The sequence below is a fragment of the Danio rerio genome, chromosome 14 (assembly GCF_049306965.1).
Source record: "Danio rerio strain Tuebingen ecotype United States chromosome 14, GRCz12tu, whole genome shotgun sequence".
Taxonomy (NCBI): domain Eukaryota; kingdom Metazoa; phylum Chordata; class Actinopteri; order Cypriniformes; family Danionidae; genus Danio; species Danio rerio.
Window position 1 is genome coordinate 7,847,292 of NC_133189.1, and position 17,444 is coordinate 7,864,735.

Sequence of the window (17,444 nt, forward strand, 5' to 3'; positions counted from 1 at the left end):
TGGTTATGTTATCAAAAATGTGTTTTCAAACAACGGCAATATTAAAGCTGCAAAAAGTAAACAATAAATCACAACAACACTGGTCCAGAGGACATTTTCCAATACTTATGTTAATTATACGACAGTTTGGGGTGAAAATGGGTCAAAATTGAGTTATTTACTGGATGTAATGAGCTGAACAAGAAAATCAAACCAGTAGCTGCGAACTGAAACACGGAATAACCTTCGAGTTTAAAGGTCCCGAGATTGAAATAGTTTTTTAGATGTTAGTATCAGTAGGATATCTAGCTATTGTGTGTTCAAAACAGTCACAAAATTTGCATTCAGAAGATATAAATCTGATATAAACATTCAGCCTGTTTGTCATTTCCACCTAAATGGATCAACGGCTTTCTCCACGTCACCTTATACTTATTTTCTCATCAAATCGTGACCAATCAAATGCTCTCTAGTCGGCAAACCCCGCCCCCTTCAAGACGCTTCACATTTAGTTTAACTCTTTTTATTGACAGTTCTTAATCAGGGAGGTAGCTACTACAAGTGAGGGAAAGAAAAACCACAACACATTACTTTCACAGTGTAAAAAAATACTGTGTGGTAATTAAACACATTCCTTACCCTCTGAACCATATTGAGATAGAAATAAAGTAAACAACAACAACAACAAAAAGAAACAAATAAGAAAAAAACATACATAATAATAATAATTATTATTATGATAATAATAATAATAAATTAACAAATGACACCTAAGTGAGCCATTACCGTTAAATGTAAAATATCACGCAAATTCCTTTCTTAACCCTCTCAGGCTCAAATTAAGTTTTAGAAACAGGAAAAATCTGATATTTGGGGAAAATTATCAGATGGGGTAGTACAATAGAATCCTGACTTTTTTTTTAGAGAGACCTTCTCATGCAAGGCGTTCTGGGATGTTGCAGATTTTCAACATTGGCCCAGTGTGGAAATTAGAGACTGACGACTGAATATGATATGAACAATAACTTTTTATATACAACTTTTCAAACAATGTAACAAATAGCTTTTCAGTGGCAGAACAACAACAAAAACAATATGGGATCCAAATCCAGTATCTCAAATCCTCATTGAGTAGGTCATGTTTCCAAGTCACTTTGTCAAGTGGTACTCCAAGAAACAGTTTTTGTCTTTTGTAAATAGTTTGTTGCTAATGGACAAACAAATGTTTTTTGTCCATTTTTTCTTTCATTTTTTGCTTCATTTCATTCATGTTTTTTATCTCGTTTTTGTTCATTTTTTCTTTTGTTCTTTACTTTTAATTTTTGTTTGTTATTTATTTCATTTTTTATTCATTATTTAATTTTCCTTTTGTTAGTTTTTTGTTCTTTCATTCTTTATTATTCTTTTGTTTTTTATTTGTTCTCTTTAGTTATTTTCTCAATTTTTTCTTCTTTCTATGAACACAAAAATGTGCATGTCCTTGATTTTTTTATGTCTAATAATAGTTATTTTAATAATAACTTTGACCAAAGATTGTTCTGTTTCCTTTTAGGAAACACTAAGATATGCAAAAATAAATAAATAAATAAATAAATAAATAAAAAATAAAAGAAAAGAATAAACAAAAAATATTCATGTACAAGTGCACAAAAAACTAGAAAAGAGTTTTTGTTCATCCAATTATTGTCCATCAGACATCAATATGGCTTCAACTGATACAATGCTAAATTTATAAACAGTAGTATGTTTACCACGGATTTACAACTTGATACCACAATGGTATAATTTTACCATACTATTGGGCAATATATCAGTCAAATGTGCAAAATCAGTATTGATACAAAACAAATACAGCTAAAGGCAAAATTATGATCATTTGGGAACTATTTCCCAAATTATGTTTAGAAAGAAATTTTTCACAGTATTTCCAGTAATATTTTTTATTTCTGGACAAAGTCGTGTTTGTTTTATTTCAGCTAGAATAAAAGCAGCTTTTAGTTTTTTAAAAAAACATTTTAAGGTAAAAAATGATTAGCCCCCTTAAGCAATATTTTTTCAATTGCTTACAGAACGAACCATCGTTAAACAATGACTTGCCTAATTAGTTAATGTCACTCTAAACTGAATACTAGTATCTTGAAAAATATCTAGTAAAATATTATGAACTGTCATCATGGCAAAGACAAGAAATCGGCTATTGTAAATGAGTTTTAAACCAGTTAAACTCTGCTGTTATTTTGGGATTTCGCCCTGGATTTTGCCTACCCAAATTTAAAAGCTTCCCAAATCCACATGCAGAGGTGTAAATAAAAATTTGGTATCATTTTAAAGAAAACCCTGTGAAATTTCATAAAACACTATTGAAAGTGTTTAAAATAACTGTATATGTCATCTGTGTTATAATAAACACCTAAAAAAAAAAAGAGGCGCTTTTTGTATTTTTTTTATAAACTCAAATTTAAAAGTGTACCTTTTAGGTTCTGTGTGGTCTAGCATTCTGTAATTAATTTTTGTGGTTCTTGCACATGTCCGTAATCATAGGAAAAAACAAAAATGTCTCTACCATAATCTATGCAAAAGTAATTGCATTCCAACTGATGAGAGGTGCTCTACAAGCCACAGGGACCGATCATTGTTTTCATATTTCACTATTCTTTTGTTTGATCAGACATATAAAAGGATTACTAATGCACATTACCTCAAAAACAGAGGAGAATGGCCCTGAAGCGCACAGCATAAGGTAAGAGATGACAGCTGTCTGTGCTATCTGGGGCTGCTTAGTGATCATAAATGTATCGTTTTCACTTCTGCGCCATGGAAACACCGCGATTCATTCAGCAACTGTTTGATATGTGAATATAATTCAGTAAAAAGAATGCTAGAACCGTATAAGCACCGGCAAGAGCTTTCATTTGAGCTATAACTTGTACATGTGTCATATATGAACCATATGAAAAATATGGAAATGAACTAATGTTCAATACCCAGTTCGGGTGTAGCTGCCGTCAGAAGCAATGCTTATATATTACACTCGATAAACATAAACTTTACATTAAAAGGTCAATAAATTGTTAAAATGTTTAAATTAATCATTAGAATAAATAAGTAATGTACATTTGTTGTTAATGCATGTTAATTCATTTAAAGTTATTTAACTAAAACTAAGGGGAAGGGGGGAACCTTTTCTTGTTATGTTTAGCTTGGGAATTATTTCATTGTTGAAATCAAGATATTCTTCCGATGCACTACAAGTAGTTCCGCCACAAGGTGCTGTGCTAAAACACGTTTTTAAAGAGTAAGAAGTGCAAAGAAGTTTGTTTAAGAGAAACTGCAACCCTTCAAGTTTATTCCTCTTGAGTCAGAGAGGCCAATGAGGTATGTGTCGTATGGTGTTAACGTATGTGAACATGTATGATTATGTGTCCGTATGTAATGTATAATTAGCCAATTAAGTGTATTTCTTTACATGTTGAATGTGCACTTTATCTTTTGGTTGGATGTATGTTGTTCATTACGTGCAACATCACCTTTAAAGGGTTAGTTGAAGTTTATGTATTTCTTTTCGTAGTTCTGACGGCAATATTGGGACATAAAGGAGTGCAAGGCTAGAATGTACAAGACATACTACAGACTCGTGTCCGAATAAATGTCAGTTAAAATCAAGAACGACTTGAGCCTTTGTTTCATCTCGAGGGGAGTAACATCGGGTATCCAAAATACTGTGTATTTAAGTGTATATAACTTTTGCGCAGTAGAATAAAAACCAAAGTGATGCATTTTTGCATAAAATATAGATTCTACACTTTCAAACGAAACCACTTAAGGGGGTCTGGTGCAATGCTAGCTCTTTTAATCTTAAAGGGAAAGTCTATGAAGTCACCCAGTACCGGGTCCGCGGAGTTTATTAAATGTATTATATTTAAAAATGTGTCCATTTGTGTGTCCATGTCCAAAAATGTGCACACAGCGCAATTATAGCATCTAACTTGAATCGCCATAAATTATACCACGCAATATCTGTTACAGCAAGAAGAGGTAAGGATGTCAGTGTGTGGGGTTTAATTCTGTTTTGCTCAGGCTCAGACATGTAAACAGGTCTCTGCTGTGCTATTGGCTTCTCTGGTTTCAGAATAGCCACAGGTGGTGTGTAATTTAATGCTTTAGCATGAAGACTTTGAGCATGTTGCTAACCTGCGGCAGGATGTTCGACTTGCCTGCTGACTCCACAACAGTTGCCCTTTGTTTCGGTAAAGGTAGAGGCAGTAATTACTGGAATGGAAGCACAATCAACAATCAGATATTGTCTTATTGATATAACATAAAAATTATACAGTGAGAATGACTCAGGTCACATTTCAAACACTACCTGACAAAGGTTTTGTCGTTAATCTCAGTTGTAAGAGTAACAAATAACAACTTGACTTCTTGTTGATCATTTGGAAGTGTCAGAAGGTCGATTTTTCTGATGAATCATCTGCTGAACAGCATCACAATCATCATAAATACTGCAGAAGACCTACTTGATCCAGCATGGATTCAAGATTCTTACAGATATCAGTCAAGTTTGGTGTAGGAAAAATCATGGTTTGGGGTTACATTCAGTATGGGGGCATTCAAGAGATCTGCAGAGTGGATGGCAACATCACCAGCTTGAGGTATCAAGCCATTTGTGCTGCCCATTACATTACAAACCTCAGGAGAGGGCAAATTCTTCAGCAGGTGCTACAGGATTGGTCAGCCCAGTCACAATATATGAACATTATTGAGCATATCTGGGGTAATGAGGAGCCACTGAAAATGAATCCAAAGGATCTTGATGAACTTTGCTGCAAGAACACTTTCTTTGCCATTCCAGATGAGTTTAAGTTATTTGAGTCATATATAATGTCATATAGTTTATACGTGAAAAATAAAAGTGGACTCTTACTTTTACACACACACATGCACAGTCTTATTTTATAAATTCTGGGTTCCACACAATTCATTCATGTTGTCCAAACACTAATCGATTAAGTTAACTCAACAAATTTAAGTGCTTTATACAATAAACAATTAAGTTGTCCCAAAAAAAAAAAAAGACAAAATAATTGTGCTATTTTAATTCCTTTTAAGTAATTAGTTTGATTGAACACAAAAATCTTTTTTTTTTGTTTTATCTATTTTGGTTTACATTGTAAAAAATGCAGGGTTCCGAAAAATTCCTTTATATCGTCCCAACTCAAATTAGGTTAAATTCAATGTTTTGTTTTTAAATTTATGGATAATTGAACATAAAACAATTAAGTTTCCTCCCCCCCAAAAAAATCTCAAGAATTGTGTTTTATCAGCTCAATTTAAATAAGTAATTTAAACAAACAATAAAAAATATCTATTTTTGAGCGTATTTGAACAAAACCGTTATATTAATGCGTGTGGAAAAAAAAGTGAAAAAAAACTACAATTTGTTTTATTTTTTTCTTATTATTCTTTTTTTTCTTATTTTCTTATTATTTTTCTTATTCTTATTTTTTCCTAAATACATCACAGATATGCTCACTGAATACAGACCTAACAGATCACTCAGATCTTTAGGATCATATAAACTAGAAGTTCCAAGAGTTCAGTCAAAGCAGGGTGAATCGGCTTTTAGCCACTATGCCCCTCGCTGCTGGAATCAGCTTCCAGAAATGATCAGATGTGCTCCAACATTAGCCACATTCAAATCAAGACTGAAAACACATCTGTTTAGCTGTGCCTTTACTGAATGAGCACTGTGCTGCGTCCGACAGATTGCACTATCATGTTTTTCTCTTCTTCTTCATTCTTTATATCACATTTTACCTGTTTTTATGTTTTGTTTTGTTTTTATGCATTTTTATTATTTGTTTTTATTTTTATTTTACTTGTTTCTTTTATTCTTCTTTATGTAAAGCACTTTGAATTGCCATTGTGTATGAAATGTGCTATATAAATAAACTTGCCTTGCCTTGCCTTGCCTTATTAATCAAATTGTATTTAATATTTACCATAACATATTCTTTGGGTCACAGTGTAATACTTTTTTTAAAATACTTTTTGATCTTAAAATATTTTGCTGGGTTAGTTCCAGTTTTGGATTATATAAACACATTAACAGTTGAAGTCAGAATAATTAGCCCCCCTTAATTATTAGCCCCCTGTTTGTTTGTTTTTTTTATTTCTGTTTAACGGAAAGAAGATATTTTCAGCACATTTCTAAACATAATCATTTTAATAACTAATTTCTAATAACTGATTTATTTTATCTTTGCCATGATGACAGTAAATAATTTTTGACTAGATATTTTTGAAGACACTTCTATACAGCTTAAAGTGACATTTAAAGATTTAACTAGGTTAACTAGGCAAGTTAGACTAATTAGGCAAGTTATAGTATAACGATGGTTTGTTTTGTAGACTATTGAAAAGAAAATAGCTTAAAGGGGCTAATAATTTTGACCTTAAAATGTTAAAAAAAAAAAATAAAAGCTCCTTTTATTCTAGCTGAAATAAAAGAAATAAGACTTTCTCCAGAAGAAAAAATATTATCAGACATACTGTGAAAATTTCCTTGCTCTGTTAAACATCATTTGGCCTATATTTAAAATAGAAAAAAAAAAAAAACAACTTAAAAGGGGGCTAATAATTCTGACATCAACTATATATTATAAACACACATTTGCTCCTATTTGAGATACTGATGACATTTCTTCATAAATTAAAATAAAAACTTTGACCAAAAATACAAACAAAAAAGATTCCAAAAGATGTCAGATATTTAGTAAATTTTATCCTACACAATATCAATGTTTTTTCAGGTAAAATAAATAAATAAAAATAAACAAATAATATAATTTTTATTAAATTTGGTATAAATAATCACATAACTATTTCAATAATGCAACAGAAACAGATATATGTACATACACATGTTCAATGACTTATATATTCATAAAAGCTCACGTTTTAATATTGTAGTTTTAAGGGGAGTTGCCTAGCTGTGAGAAGATATCTCAATGTAAACTTAAAACAGTTTTTTTTTTTTTTACATTATTTTTAGCTTTTTTTTTAAAAGATGAAATATGACACGGAGAGTTTGACATGATTTGTGACATTTACTCAAAAAAAAAAAAAGACTTGCTGCTTGTTCAAACTATTTATCTAAAATGAGCTCGAACAACTCAATTCCTAATTTTTTTTTGGGCGGGACAACCTATTTTTTATGTTTAACCCTTGACTGATTTGTGTTGGGACAACATCAGGGAATCGTGTGGAACTCAGCATTATTTACTGCATCCTCAGCCAAAAATAGGTCAAATTCGAAAAAATCTGAAAGGCTCTTTTAATAATCACATGTGCAATGTATCAATTTTGTAGCAAGATAAAATTATTTATATGCCAATAAAACTTAGCAAATCTAAAAACTACTTAAGATTATTTAGGCAAACTGTACAAAATCTGGGTTCTATTGAGCTGGCATTTCTCAGTCACTTCCTCCTCCTGCCAAACAAACTCTCACAAACACACATTCACATCAGGGTAAGTTAATATGTTCAATGGAAGCCAAAGAGTGTTAGGTGACTGAAAAACCAAGTAGCCATAACCCGCTTTAGCTTGGTTAGTTTCTAAGTCTGTGAGCTGTAACAAAGAGTGTGAGAACAAAGAGAATTATCCCCTAGGAAACCAAAATCAAACTGATATCTTGATATATTGTTGAAGAATGTCCTTGTTTGAATGTACAATACAGTTATAGATGGCTGCAAAATCAAAATGTTGCATGATGAAGGATAATAAATATTGCAAAGTAATTGAAGTCTGAACTTGGGAAAACTATGGGCACAATCGCCTCACAGCAAGAAGGTCGCTGGTTCAAGCCTCGACTGGGTCAGTTGGCATTTCTGTGTGGAGTTTGCTTGTTCTCCTGTGTTGGCCAAGTCCAAAGACATTTGCTATAGGTGAATTGGGTAAGCTAAGTTGACCGTAGTGTATGTGTTTGAATGAGTGTGTATGGATGTTTCCCATGCAGTGATGGGTTGCAGCTGGAAGGGCATCCGCTGTGTAAAACATATGCTGGATAAGTTGGCGGTTCATTCTGCTGTGGCAACCCCAGATTAGTAATTGGACTAAGGCAAAAAGTGATCTATAGTGTAAAAAAGCTGAGTTTTCCCATTATAGAATCTATTTAACTGATCTCCGAGTCTGCTGGAGCACTTTTAGCTTAGCTTAAATCGGAATCAGACTAGACCATTAGTATCTCACACCAAAAAAAATTGAGTAGGGTCTGTCTGCTGACTGCAAGACAGGGGCTTTACAGGAAGGGGCATAAGTTGTATGTTACAGGTATAATTTGAAGTTATGGAGACCCACAAGTCAAAACTATGTAGTCGGAGCTGTACATCAGTTATTAACATCTGCACTTACTCCACACCTAAACCCAACCATCACAGTTGTTAACATCTCTACCTACCACAATCTAAACCCAACCATCATAGTTGTTAATGTCTACACCTTTCCCAACCCTAAACCCAAACATCACAGTTATTAACATCCAGCAGTAAGATGTGAAGGCTTTCATACTTGACGTGCTCGCAATTTTACTGTTATTTGCAGCCACATGTAGGCTAACTGACATGACTAAACAGATAAAGTCATCAGCGAGTTGCATGATGAAGTTGCTAAATCAATTAACATAATAGATTATCATAAAAATATATCAAATGAAGTATTTCCGCCATCTTGCCAACAACATCTTGTTGTGGCATCTCGCATGGTTCATTGGGATTGTCTATAACTGCAAGTTATGTCTCTCTAACTTACTAAAAGTTACGCCTGGTCATGTCACGCCCCCGTCTTGCAGTCCGCAGACAGATGCACTTGAAAATTTTAGTTTCCATAATTGTCCTATTTAAAGTTTGACTATTCTGTTGTTACATCGTGTACTAAACCCGACAGAAATGTTGTTATAACATTTGATATATGTTAGGTTTTTATATAGGCACTATACTCTTGTTTCAGTGTAATAATTAAAGAACCTAGCTGCCATACCATGGTTGAAACAGGAGCAATGATATTACGCAGCTTCAAAAATCAAAAAAAAAAAAAAAAATGAAATAAAAAATAAAAAACAGATGTTATTGATTTCTCCTCATTCGTTTTAACATTTATGCACAATTTTAATATACTGAAACACATCCCATTTATTTCTTAAACACAACCACCTGCCTTTATTAAAATTCTAAAATGGGCAAGGACAAACATAACTGTTTTGTTACAGCTTAGTGCAAAAAAAACAAAAAAACAAAACATTTATATATTTTTTTAATAAGCGCGAAGGCTTACTCCATTACTGGGACGCAAGTAAGTTGTAGGACACAAGTGCAGCAGATTGTATGAATTAGCTACTAATGTAAGATAGACACTGTAGCAAGTGGGGTGGGGACGAGAGCGGTACGAGGCTGGTGGCTTGAGTGTTAACGTCTGTCACCTGTGCGCACCACCTGTCTCGAGTATCAGAGAAGAGCTCAATAAACTTAGAAAAAGAAGAGTCAGCAGAGGAAGAGGAGAGAGGACCAGGCCTAGACACTTTATGTTTGCTTTTAGTTCGGCGGTAGTCACCACAGGGGCATCTTGACAACGTATACCTTATTTTCCCTGGTTTCAGCACCACTGTAATAAAGGTTTGATGACTCTCTGGCCATTGGGAACAAGGAGGCGGAGAACAGAAGAACCAAAAAGAACCACTATAATCAAGGTTTGATGGCTCTATGGTCATTGGGTACAAGGAGGTGGAGAACCGAAGAACTGAAAAGAACCACTGCAATAAAGGTTTGATGGCTCTCTGGCTGTTGGGAACAAAGAGGCAGAGAACCGAAAGACTGAAAAGAACCACTATAATAAAGATTTGATGGCTTTCTGGCCGTTGGGAACAAGGAGGCGGAGAACTAAAGAACCAAAAAGAACCACTGTAATAAAGGTTTGATGGCCCTAGCCATTGGGAACAAGGAGAATAAGAACCAAAAAAAACGAAAAGAACCACTGGAATAAAGGCTTGATTTCTATTTGGCCATTGGGAACAAGGAGGTGGAGAACCAAAGAACTGAAAAGAACCACTGTAATCAAGGTTTGATGGCTCTCTGGCCATTGGGAACAAAGAGGCAGAGAACCGAAGGACTGAAAAGAACCACTATAATAAAGATTTGATGGCTCTCTGGCCATTGGGAAGAAGGAAGCGGAGAACTAAAGAACTAAAAAGAACAAATATAATAAAGGTTTGATGGCTCTTCGGCCATTGGGAACAAGGAGGCGGAGAACCAAAAAAACGAAAAGAACTACTGTAATAAAGGCTTGATTTCTCTTTGGCCATTGGGAACAAGGAGGCGGAGAACCGAAGAACTAAAAAGAACTAAATAATTATATTAAATAACAGACTTCAGTACGCTTAGCTAGTGTGAACGATGTCTTCTAAACTGGTGTGTGCACCTATGAACCGTATTCTGAGTTGGTCTGGTGCAAGGTTTGTGCGAACTTCTGATATGAATGCACTTGTACCAAATAACAGAAGTGAACTGCCAACTGTACAACAAACTTTAGTCTTCATGATGTTCATTCGTGTGTATGTCCGTCTATCATCTATCATGGCAACAAGTGGGACTGAGCCAGTGCAAACACAGTAATAATGTCAGCTTGTCTCCTCCAAAAACAACTTCTGCAGCCATTGCGTGAAAATTATTTTTATTATTTTTGCAGCAGATGTAAGTTACCAAAACCAAAAGATTCAGTAAAAGAAGAACAACCATGATGTGCGTACGTCTTTGTCTAGCAACAGCTGTACACACAACAGCAGCTCAATGATACAAGCGTACCAGGGTTCAGAAGGAAAAAAGACGGTGTAAAAGCAAAGCAGATGAGAAGGTGGAAATCGAACTTGGGTTCGGACCAGGCAATTGAACCAAGCGTGAAAGCACCCTAAAAGCAAACATAACGTGTCCAGGACAAGTCCTCTCTTATCTGCAGGACACTGGCCATCCAGGACGGAGTTTGTCTCTCTTCTTCTTTTAAGATACTTCTTAACAAGGTAGGGTTACCATTTCCATTCAAATGCAATATGTGAAAGAGATCTGTACTCAATAGTCATGTGCCATCTTTTTGCATGTGAAAGCTCTCAAATCAAATTAATTTTAAAATTTGCAAGCATGTAAATGACAAACTTACCAAATGACACCGCTGACACCTCTGCAAACATTCCTGAGTGTCTTTCGAGGTTTCCTTGGGCCTTCAGCAGTCCTTCTTCCATCCAAACTTGCATTTTATGCTGACTTTAAAGAGCTAGTTTACCCAAGAATGAACATTAAATTAGTATTTATTTAACCTCATGTCGTTCCAAAGGCCTCAGGTAGGGATGTCCAAACTCGGTCCTGGAGGGTCAGTGTCCTGCAGGTAACCCAAGTGTGTCTGATTGGGGTTGGAGCTAAACTTTGCAGGACACCAACCTTTCAGGACCGAGTTTGGACACCCCCTGCCCCAAGGCACTGGTCACCAAACTTGTTCCTGGAGGTCCGGTGTCCAGCAGATTTGAGCTCCAAGCCTAATCAAACACACCTGAACAAGCTAATCAAGGTCTTACTAGGTATACTTGAAAAACCCAAGCAGGTGTGTTGAGGCAAGTTGGAGCTAAACACTGCAGGGACACCAGCTCCCCAGGATCGAGTTTGGTGACCCCTGCCCTAACACAAATTAAGATATTTTAATTTAAACTCTCCATAAATAACAACGTTGATTGAAAGATTTAGACAAAACATCCTTAAAACAGACAGAATATCATCAAGATGCAAGAATTGTGTGTGCACGTAAAGCAAAAATAATGACTTTATTCAACATTTTCTTCTCCTCATTGTCAGTAAAGTGTGGAGCGATTTAGATTTCACCTAAAATATCCTAATTTGTGTTAATCGAAGATGAATGAAGTTCTTGAGGGTTTGCAAAAGAGACGTATAAAGTACTAGAGACCCAGACTTAAGTAAAAGTACAAGTGCTCTATCGAAAAAGTAACTTGAGTAGAAGATGAAGTGCTCTTTAAACACCATACTTAAGTGGAAGTACTAAAGTATTCAACATTTTTTGTACTTAAGTATTGCAAGTGGTTTATTTTAAAATGTACTACTCAAGTACTGAAAGTAAAAGTACAATTATTGTGTAATGTTAGTTATTACAGAAAGCAATCAAAAGACGTTATATTGTTTTATTTATTTTAAATATCTTTTTTTTGGCACGTGATTAAGCAGAACGGAAAAAAAAAACATGAGTTACGATAATGTTTTTCTCTCGCGTTTGAACCACAGATCTGACAGATTATAATGGCTTTAACACACACTTCAAAGTTGAGTGTCACAAAAACACTCTGTAATCCAGTCAAAACGCTATTGAAACCGATTTTCGGTAGACGCTGATCGATATGGTGCCCTTCAAGCAGCAGGCAAGAAAAAGGTTAATAATTGTAGCGAGTAGGGGTGTGAATCTACACTGGTCTTACAGTTTGGTTCGGTTACGATTATCATGCCATCGATTCGGTTCAGTTCGATATCTCAATGCATTGACAATGCTTTCCATACATAATGATTTTTTCTTCACTAAACAAATTATTTTTTATTAAAATCTATAAATATATTTATATTTATATATTATTTGTAGGGTTATTTAGGCCGTACTCACACTAGGTACAGTTGCCTCGAACCGGGCCAAAGCACGCTTGTCCCCCCTCCTGTCTCCCCCGACGGCCCGCACTCACACCACAAACGGGCCTCGGCACGCTTACGTCATCGCTGCTGCGCTGTTCAGTGAGAAGCGCTCTCTCACTCAGCAGCACAGTGGAGATTTCTTTAGTTATATCGTTTTAGTCGTTTGATATGCAGTGAAATGCAGTTAAATATTTCGCCAAACAGTCCTTAGGGATGCGGTGACACGCAGTCAGATAATTTGCCGAACAGATCCGCCACTTTTGGTGCTCATAAACAATTATAAAGGTCTCGTGCTGCAGGAATGAGGAGGTCTGCTGAAGGTGCGCAGCTGTCGTGCTGTTAGGAGTTCTCGTCTTTAATAAACTACGGCAGTTTGCGTTCACTGAACAGTAAGAATGATTAATAAATCCATATGAAACAGCCCCTTAAAATTCACGTCTCGCTTTCAGTTTCGGGCTCCTAAGTGAACCGTGCTCAGGCACACCTCTTCCAACCGGGCCAGGGCCGGCCAAGTGAACCATGCTTGAGCCCGATTCAGCGCACTCACACTTCTCAAACGATCTGGGAAATGGGCCTGGGCACGGTACGGATGGCATAGTGTGAGTAGGCCCTTAATCACCCTCGCCTCCTTTGCTATAGTCTCCTACTGCGACATCCCGCATAGGAGATAAATGACGTCAGTTCGTAATAACCGGTTATGATCTATTACTGAACCGATATCAATAATTTTCACACCCCTAATAACAAGTAACGATGCAGCACATAAAAAATCTATTGGAGAAAAAGTATTAAACTCATCGAAAATATGTACTGAAGTAAAAGTGGAGGTAGGAGAAAAAACAATACTCCACTAGAGTACAGATACAGCCTTTTAGTACTTAAGTACAGTAGTGAAGTAGTTCTACTTCGTTACTATACACCTCTGGTTTGGAACAACATGAGGGTGAGTAAATATTGACAGAATTTCCGTTTTTGTGTGAACTATCCATTTAAGAGCCACAATAAACAATCACGTCCCACATCTCAATGACAACACCAGCTATAGTGCCATGTCAGTTTAATGACTTCAAACATTATTTAGCAGTTATGTAGTTTTAGTTACAGGACCATTTTTTTAAGAATACGGTGATTAGCAGTACTGTAGGTGAAATCTGTTAGATTAAAAACAAATCAGCACACTCTAGACATGTCACACAACAAACAAATCAACTGCAATTTCTTATGTTTCATTCACATGTTCAAATCCTCAAGCTGTAAACGTGTGTGTGTGTGTGTGTTCTCTGAGGAATGTTCAGTCTCCATCCAGTTAGAAGATGTCGCTCTTCCTCACGCTGCTTCTATGGAAGCGTCTCCATTTCTGCCTTGAGGCTGAGAAATCACACAAGACACACAAGACAGTGACTATTGCACTCCTGAAATAAATTTACACAGAGATTCACACAATCAAACTGAAGGAAGGGTTTCAGTCTGATTAATGACTCTGAAATGAAATAAAAAATTTACACCGTGGAAATTGGAATCAAAATGACAAAAGTTTTTGGAAATGAAATAATATTTATAGAAACACAGATTATATTCACAGTTCTCTGGATTTCCCATTAATACTGTAGGTGTGCGTTTTGAATAAAAAAGTTTTATTTGACAAACTTCTGTTAACTGATCTTCAAAATCTAAATATGAAAATTTTGGGTGGCACAGTGGCTTAGTGGTTACCGCTGTCGCCTTACAGCATGAAGCTTGCTGATTCGAATCCCGACTTGGCCAGTTGACATTTCTATGTGGAGTTTGCATGTTCTCCCATGTTGGCATGGGTTTTAAGTGATTTGAATAAACTAAATTGGCCATAGAGTATGAGGGCTCTATTTTGACGGTCCATGCGCAGAGCGCAAAACGCATGGCGCAAACGCTTTCAGGGCGTGTCAGGATGCGTTTTAGCTAATTTAAGGACGGGAAAACCTGCTTAGCGCCATGGCGCATGGTCTAAAAGGGTTGAGTTTATTTTCTTAATGAGTTATAGGTGTGTTTTGAGAATAAACCAATTAGAGTCTCATCTCCCATTACCTTTAAGAGCCAGCTGCATCGCGGCAAGAGCACATTCTCTATTTACAGGACACAAAGTAAGTCTAAGTGGAAAAAATTAGGATTTCACTAGCAAACAGTTAACAATTTTTTAACAGAAAACTGTTAAACAGAGCATCTACTGCGTGAGAATGAGAGATAACGGAACTACTTTCACATTCGCTCTTGGATAGGGAAACCTTTACGCACAGACATCAATTAGCCTATAAATAATTAATTTAGTTTGTTAAGCGCAAAGATTTGTTTCAAAACTATTTGTAAATTCAGTTATAATTTCCAGCAAACAAATAAATGAACAATAATAACAAAATGAGCTCAAAAACCTGAGTTATATTCTAAAACACATGCTGTGCCCCATATGGTCTAAAACCTGACAGGTGGGCAAATCTAAGCTTGTTTTTAATAAAACAAATATAAATATGGATATAATAAATAATACTGCCAATAATATTAACATTATACAAAAGCAAATTGTTATGAATGAACTGAAAAAGCCTCCCGAGATGAAGAAGACATAAAAGCAGTGATTTTTCATATTTATGTAGGCTAGAAAATAATATGTTTTGTAATATTTTAATCCTTTATATTTATATCCTATATCTATTCTTATTATATCCTATATATATCCTTAATATTTAATTTTTTTCATATGTAAAGATATTTGCCTATTGCTCTCTTGTGCGTATTAAGCAGTGCGTAAGCGAGGCGCAACATTGCGCAGGAGTTTAGACCGGGTTAGTTTTGGTCTAATGAAAAATCTATTATAGTTTCTCAAAATAGCAACGCGCCAGCGTCTGCCTCAGAACGCCTTCCTTTTTAGACCAGAACGCCTATGGGCGCACATATGAGCGCTAATGCATTTGCTATTTAAACAGCGTAGCGCAACAACTCAAAACGACTCTTGCGCCAAGCTGAAACTACCAAAAGACTATTGCGCCGCGCCTTGCGCCACACTGCGCCGGGTGTATGATAGAGCCCTGAGTGTGTGTGTGAATGTGTGTTTCCCAGTATTGGATTGCGGCTGAAAGGGCATCCGCTCTGTAAAACATATGCCGGAATAGTTGGTGGTTTATTCCTCTGTGGCGACCTCTGGATTAAAAACTAATGTTCAATCCATTTACATAGAGTAGCCCCTCCCCCTTTAAATAAACAAAACAACAAGATGTCTGATACTACGGAGCATTTGATTGGTCAGAAGATTTGATGAAAAACTGGAGAAAAAAAACAGATGAAGAGACACCGCACGTTACGGATGTTTATATCTTCGTAAAGTGAATTTTGCTTATAGATATCCTCACTATTATACATTATATATAAATTTAAATGTAAAATATATATTATATTTAAATATGATAAGACTAATATCAATGGTTACAGAATACACATGACATGTCACTCGTATCGTTTTAAAAGGGGAAATGAAGTGTCGAACGAAGCCCCGTCGAATAGTACAGGAGCCAATCATCAATCGGTATAGACACTGGAATCTCAGCGAATACTTGCTTCACAGACATAAGAAATAAATCCAAAAAAAGCTTGAAATCTGTACTTTTAAATGAATCAACTACACTTGAAAACAAAAGTTTTTTTGGTTTTGTAATCTGTATGAAATGATTGCGAGGTATAGACCTGTCAAACGCAGATCACATGACTGCAAGTACTCAAACACCACACAAACTTGTAAACAAAGATTCTCTGTCATTTCTGGAGGAGATTAGCCATCAAGACCAAGTTGTGGATTACTTCCGAGGAGCTGCACGATATGGCGAAGCATTATTTAGAGAATGGTAATGTGTAGAAAGACCATAATTGAGGTTGGTGTTGCGCATGCGCATTAGCTTGGGCAACCTGAAAATATGCCGATTTTGCCTAACAGCAAGAAGGTCGCTGGTTCGAGTCTCGGCTGGGTCAGTTGGCTTTTCTTCCATGTTCTCCCCGTGTTCGCGTGGGTTTTCCTCCGGGTGCTCCGGTTTCCCCCACAGTCCAAAGACGTGGTACAGGTGAATTGGGTAGGCTAAATTGTCTGTTGTGTATGAGTGTAAATGAGTGTGTATGGATGTCTCCCAGAGACATCCGCTGCGTAAAACATATGCTGGAAAAGTTGGTGGTTCATTCCGCTGTGGCAACCCCAGATTAATAAAGACGGTTGTTGCTTAATATTATTGGTGATTCCAAATATTTAATGTAATAGTAAGCTTGGCAAACAGTTTTAAAGAATTTGATGTTTCCCTATTCAGACAGAATGCCCGAGCATACTGCCCGAGAGACATTTCAAAGATGGCGCTGAGTGAAATGACTTGTCTTAAAGGAACTTTGCTAATACTGATACTAACATTCATTCATTCATTTTCTTTTTTGGGCTAGTCCCTTCATTATTCTGGGATCGCCACAGCAGAATGAACCGCCGACTTATCCAGCATATATTTTACGCAGTGGATGCCTTTCCAGCAGCAACCTATCACTGGGAAACATCCATATACTCTCATTTACACACATACACTATGGAAAATTTAGCTTACCTAATTCACTTGCAATGTCTTTGGTCTTGTGAGGGGGGGCTGATACTAACATCTAAAAATATTTTGATTTCACAGGGACTTTAAAAGGTTCACATTAGCACCTTTTGAAAGTTTTAGGTACTTATATATACCATTG

General features: G+C 36.0%; 1 protein-coding gene and 1 long non-coding RNA gene across 4 annotated transcripts in view; both read right to left on the reverse strand.

Moving 5' to 3' along the window:
* Positions 1 to 1,433: 1,433 nt before the first annotated feature.
* On the reverse strand, positions 1,434 to 11,301 carry LOC141377682 (uncharacterized). Its single transcript, XR_012390213.1, has 3 exons — positions 11,188 to 11,301; positions 4,346 to 4,453; positions 1,434 to 4,248 (listed from the first exon to the last, which is right to left on the reverse strand). It is a non-coding gene; the product is annotated as an uncharacterized lncRNA (long non-coding RNA).
* A 2,451-nt stretch (positions 11,302 to 13,752) lies between these two features.
* Positions 13,753 to 17,444, reverse strand: part of trappc11 (trafficking protein particle complex subunit 11) — a 54,127-nt gene continuing 50,435 nt past the window's right edge. For 2 of the 3 annotated variants that reach the window (XM_005157122.5, XM_073921189.1), the window contains exon 30: positions 13,753 to 14,078. In XM_005157122.5, the coding sequence (XP_005157179.1) occupies positions 14,037 to 14,078 (42 nt within the window). In that variant the 3' untranslated portion in view covers positions 13,753 to 14,036. 3 annotated transcript variants of the gene reach the window in all.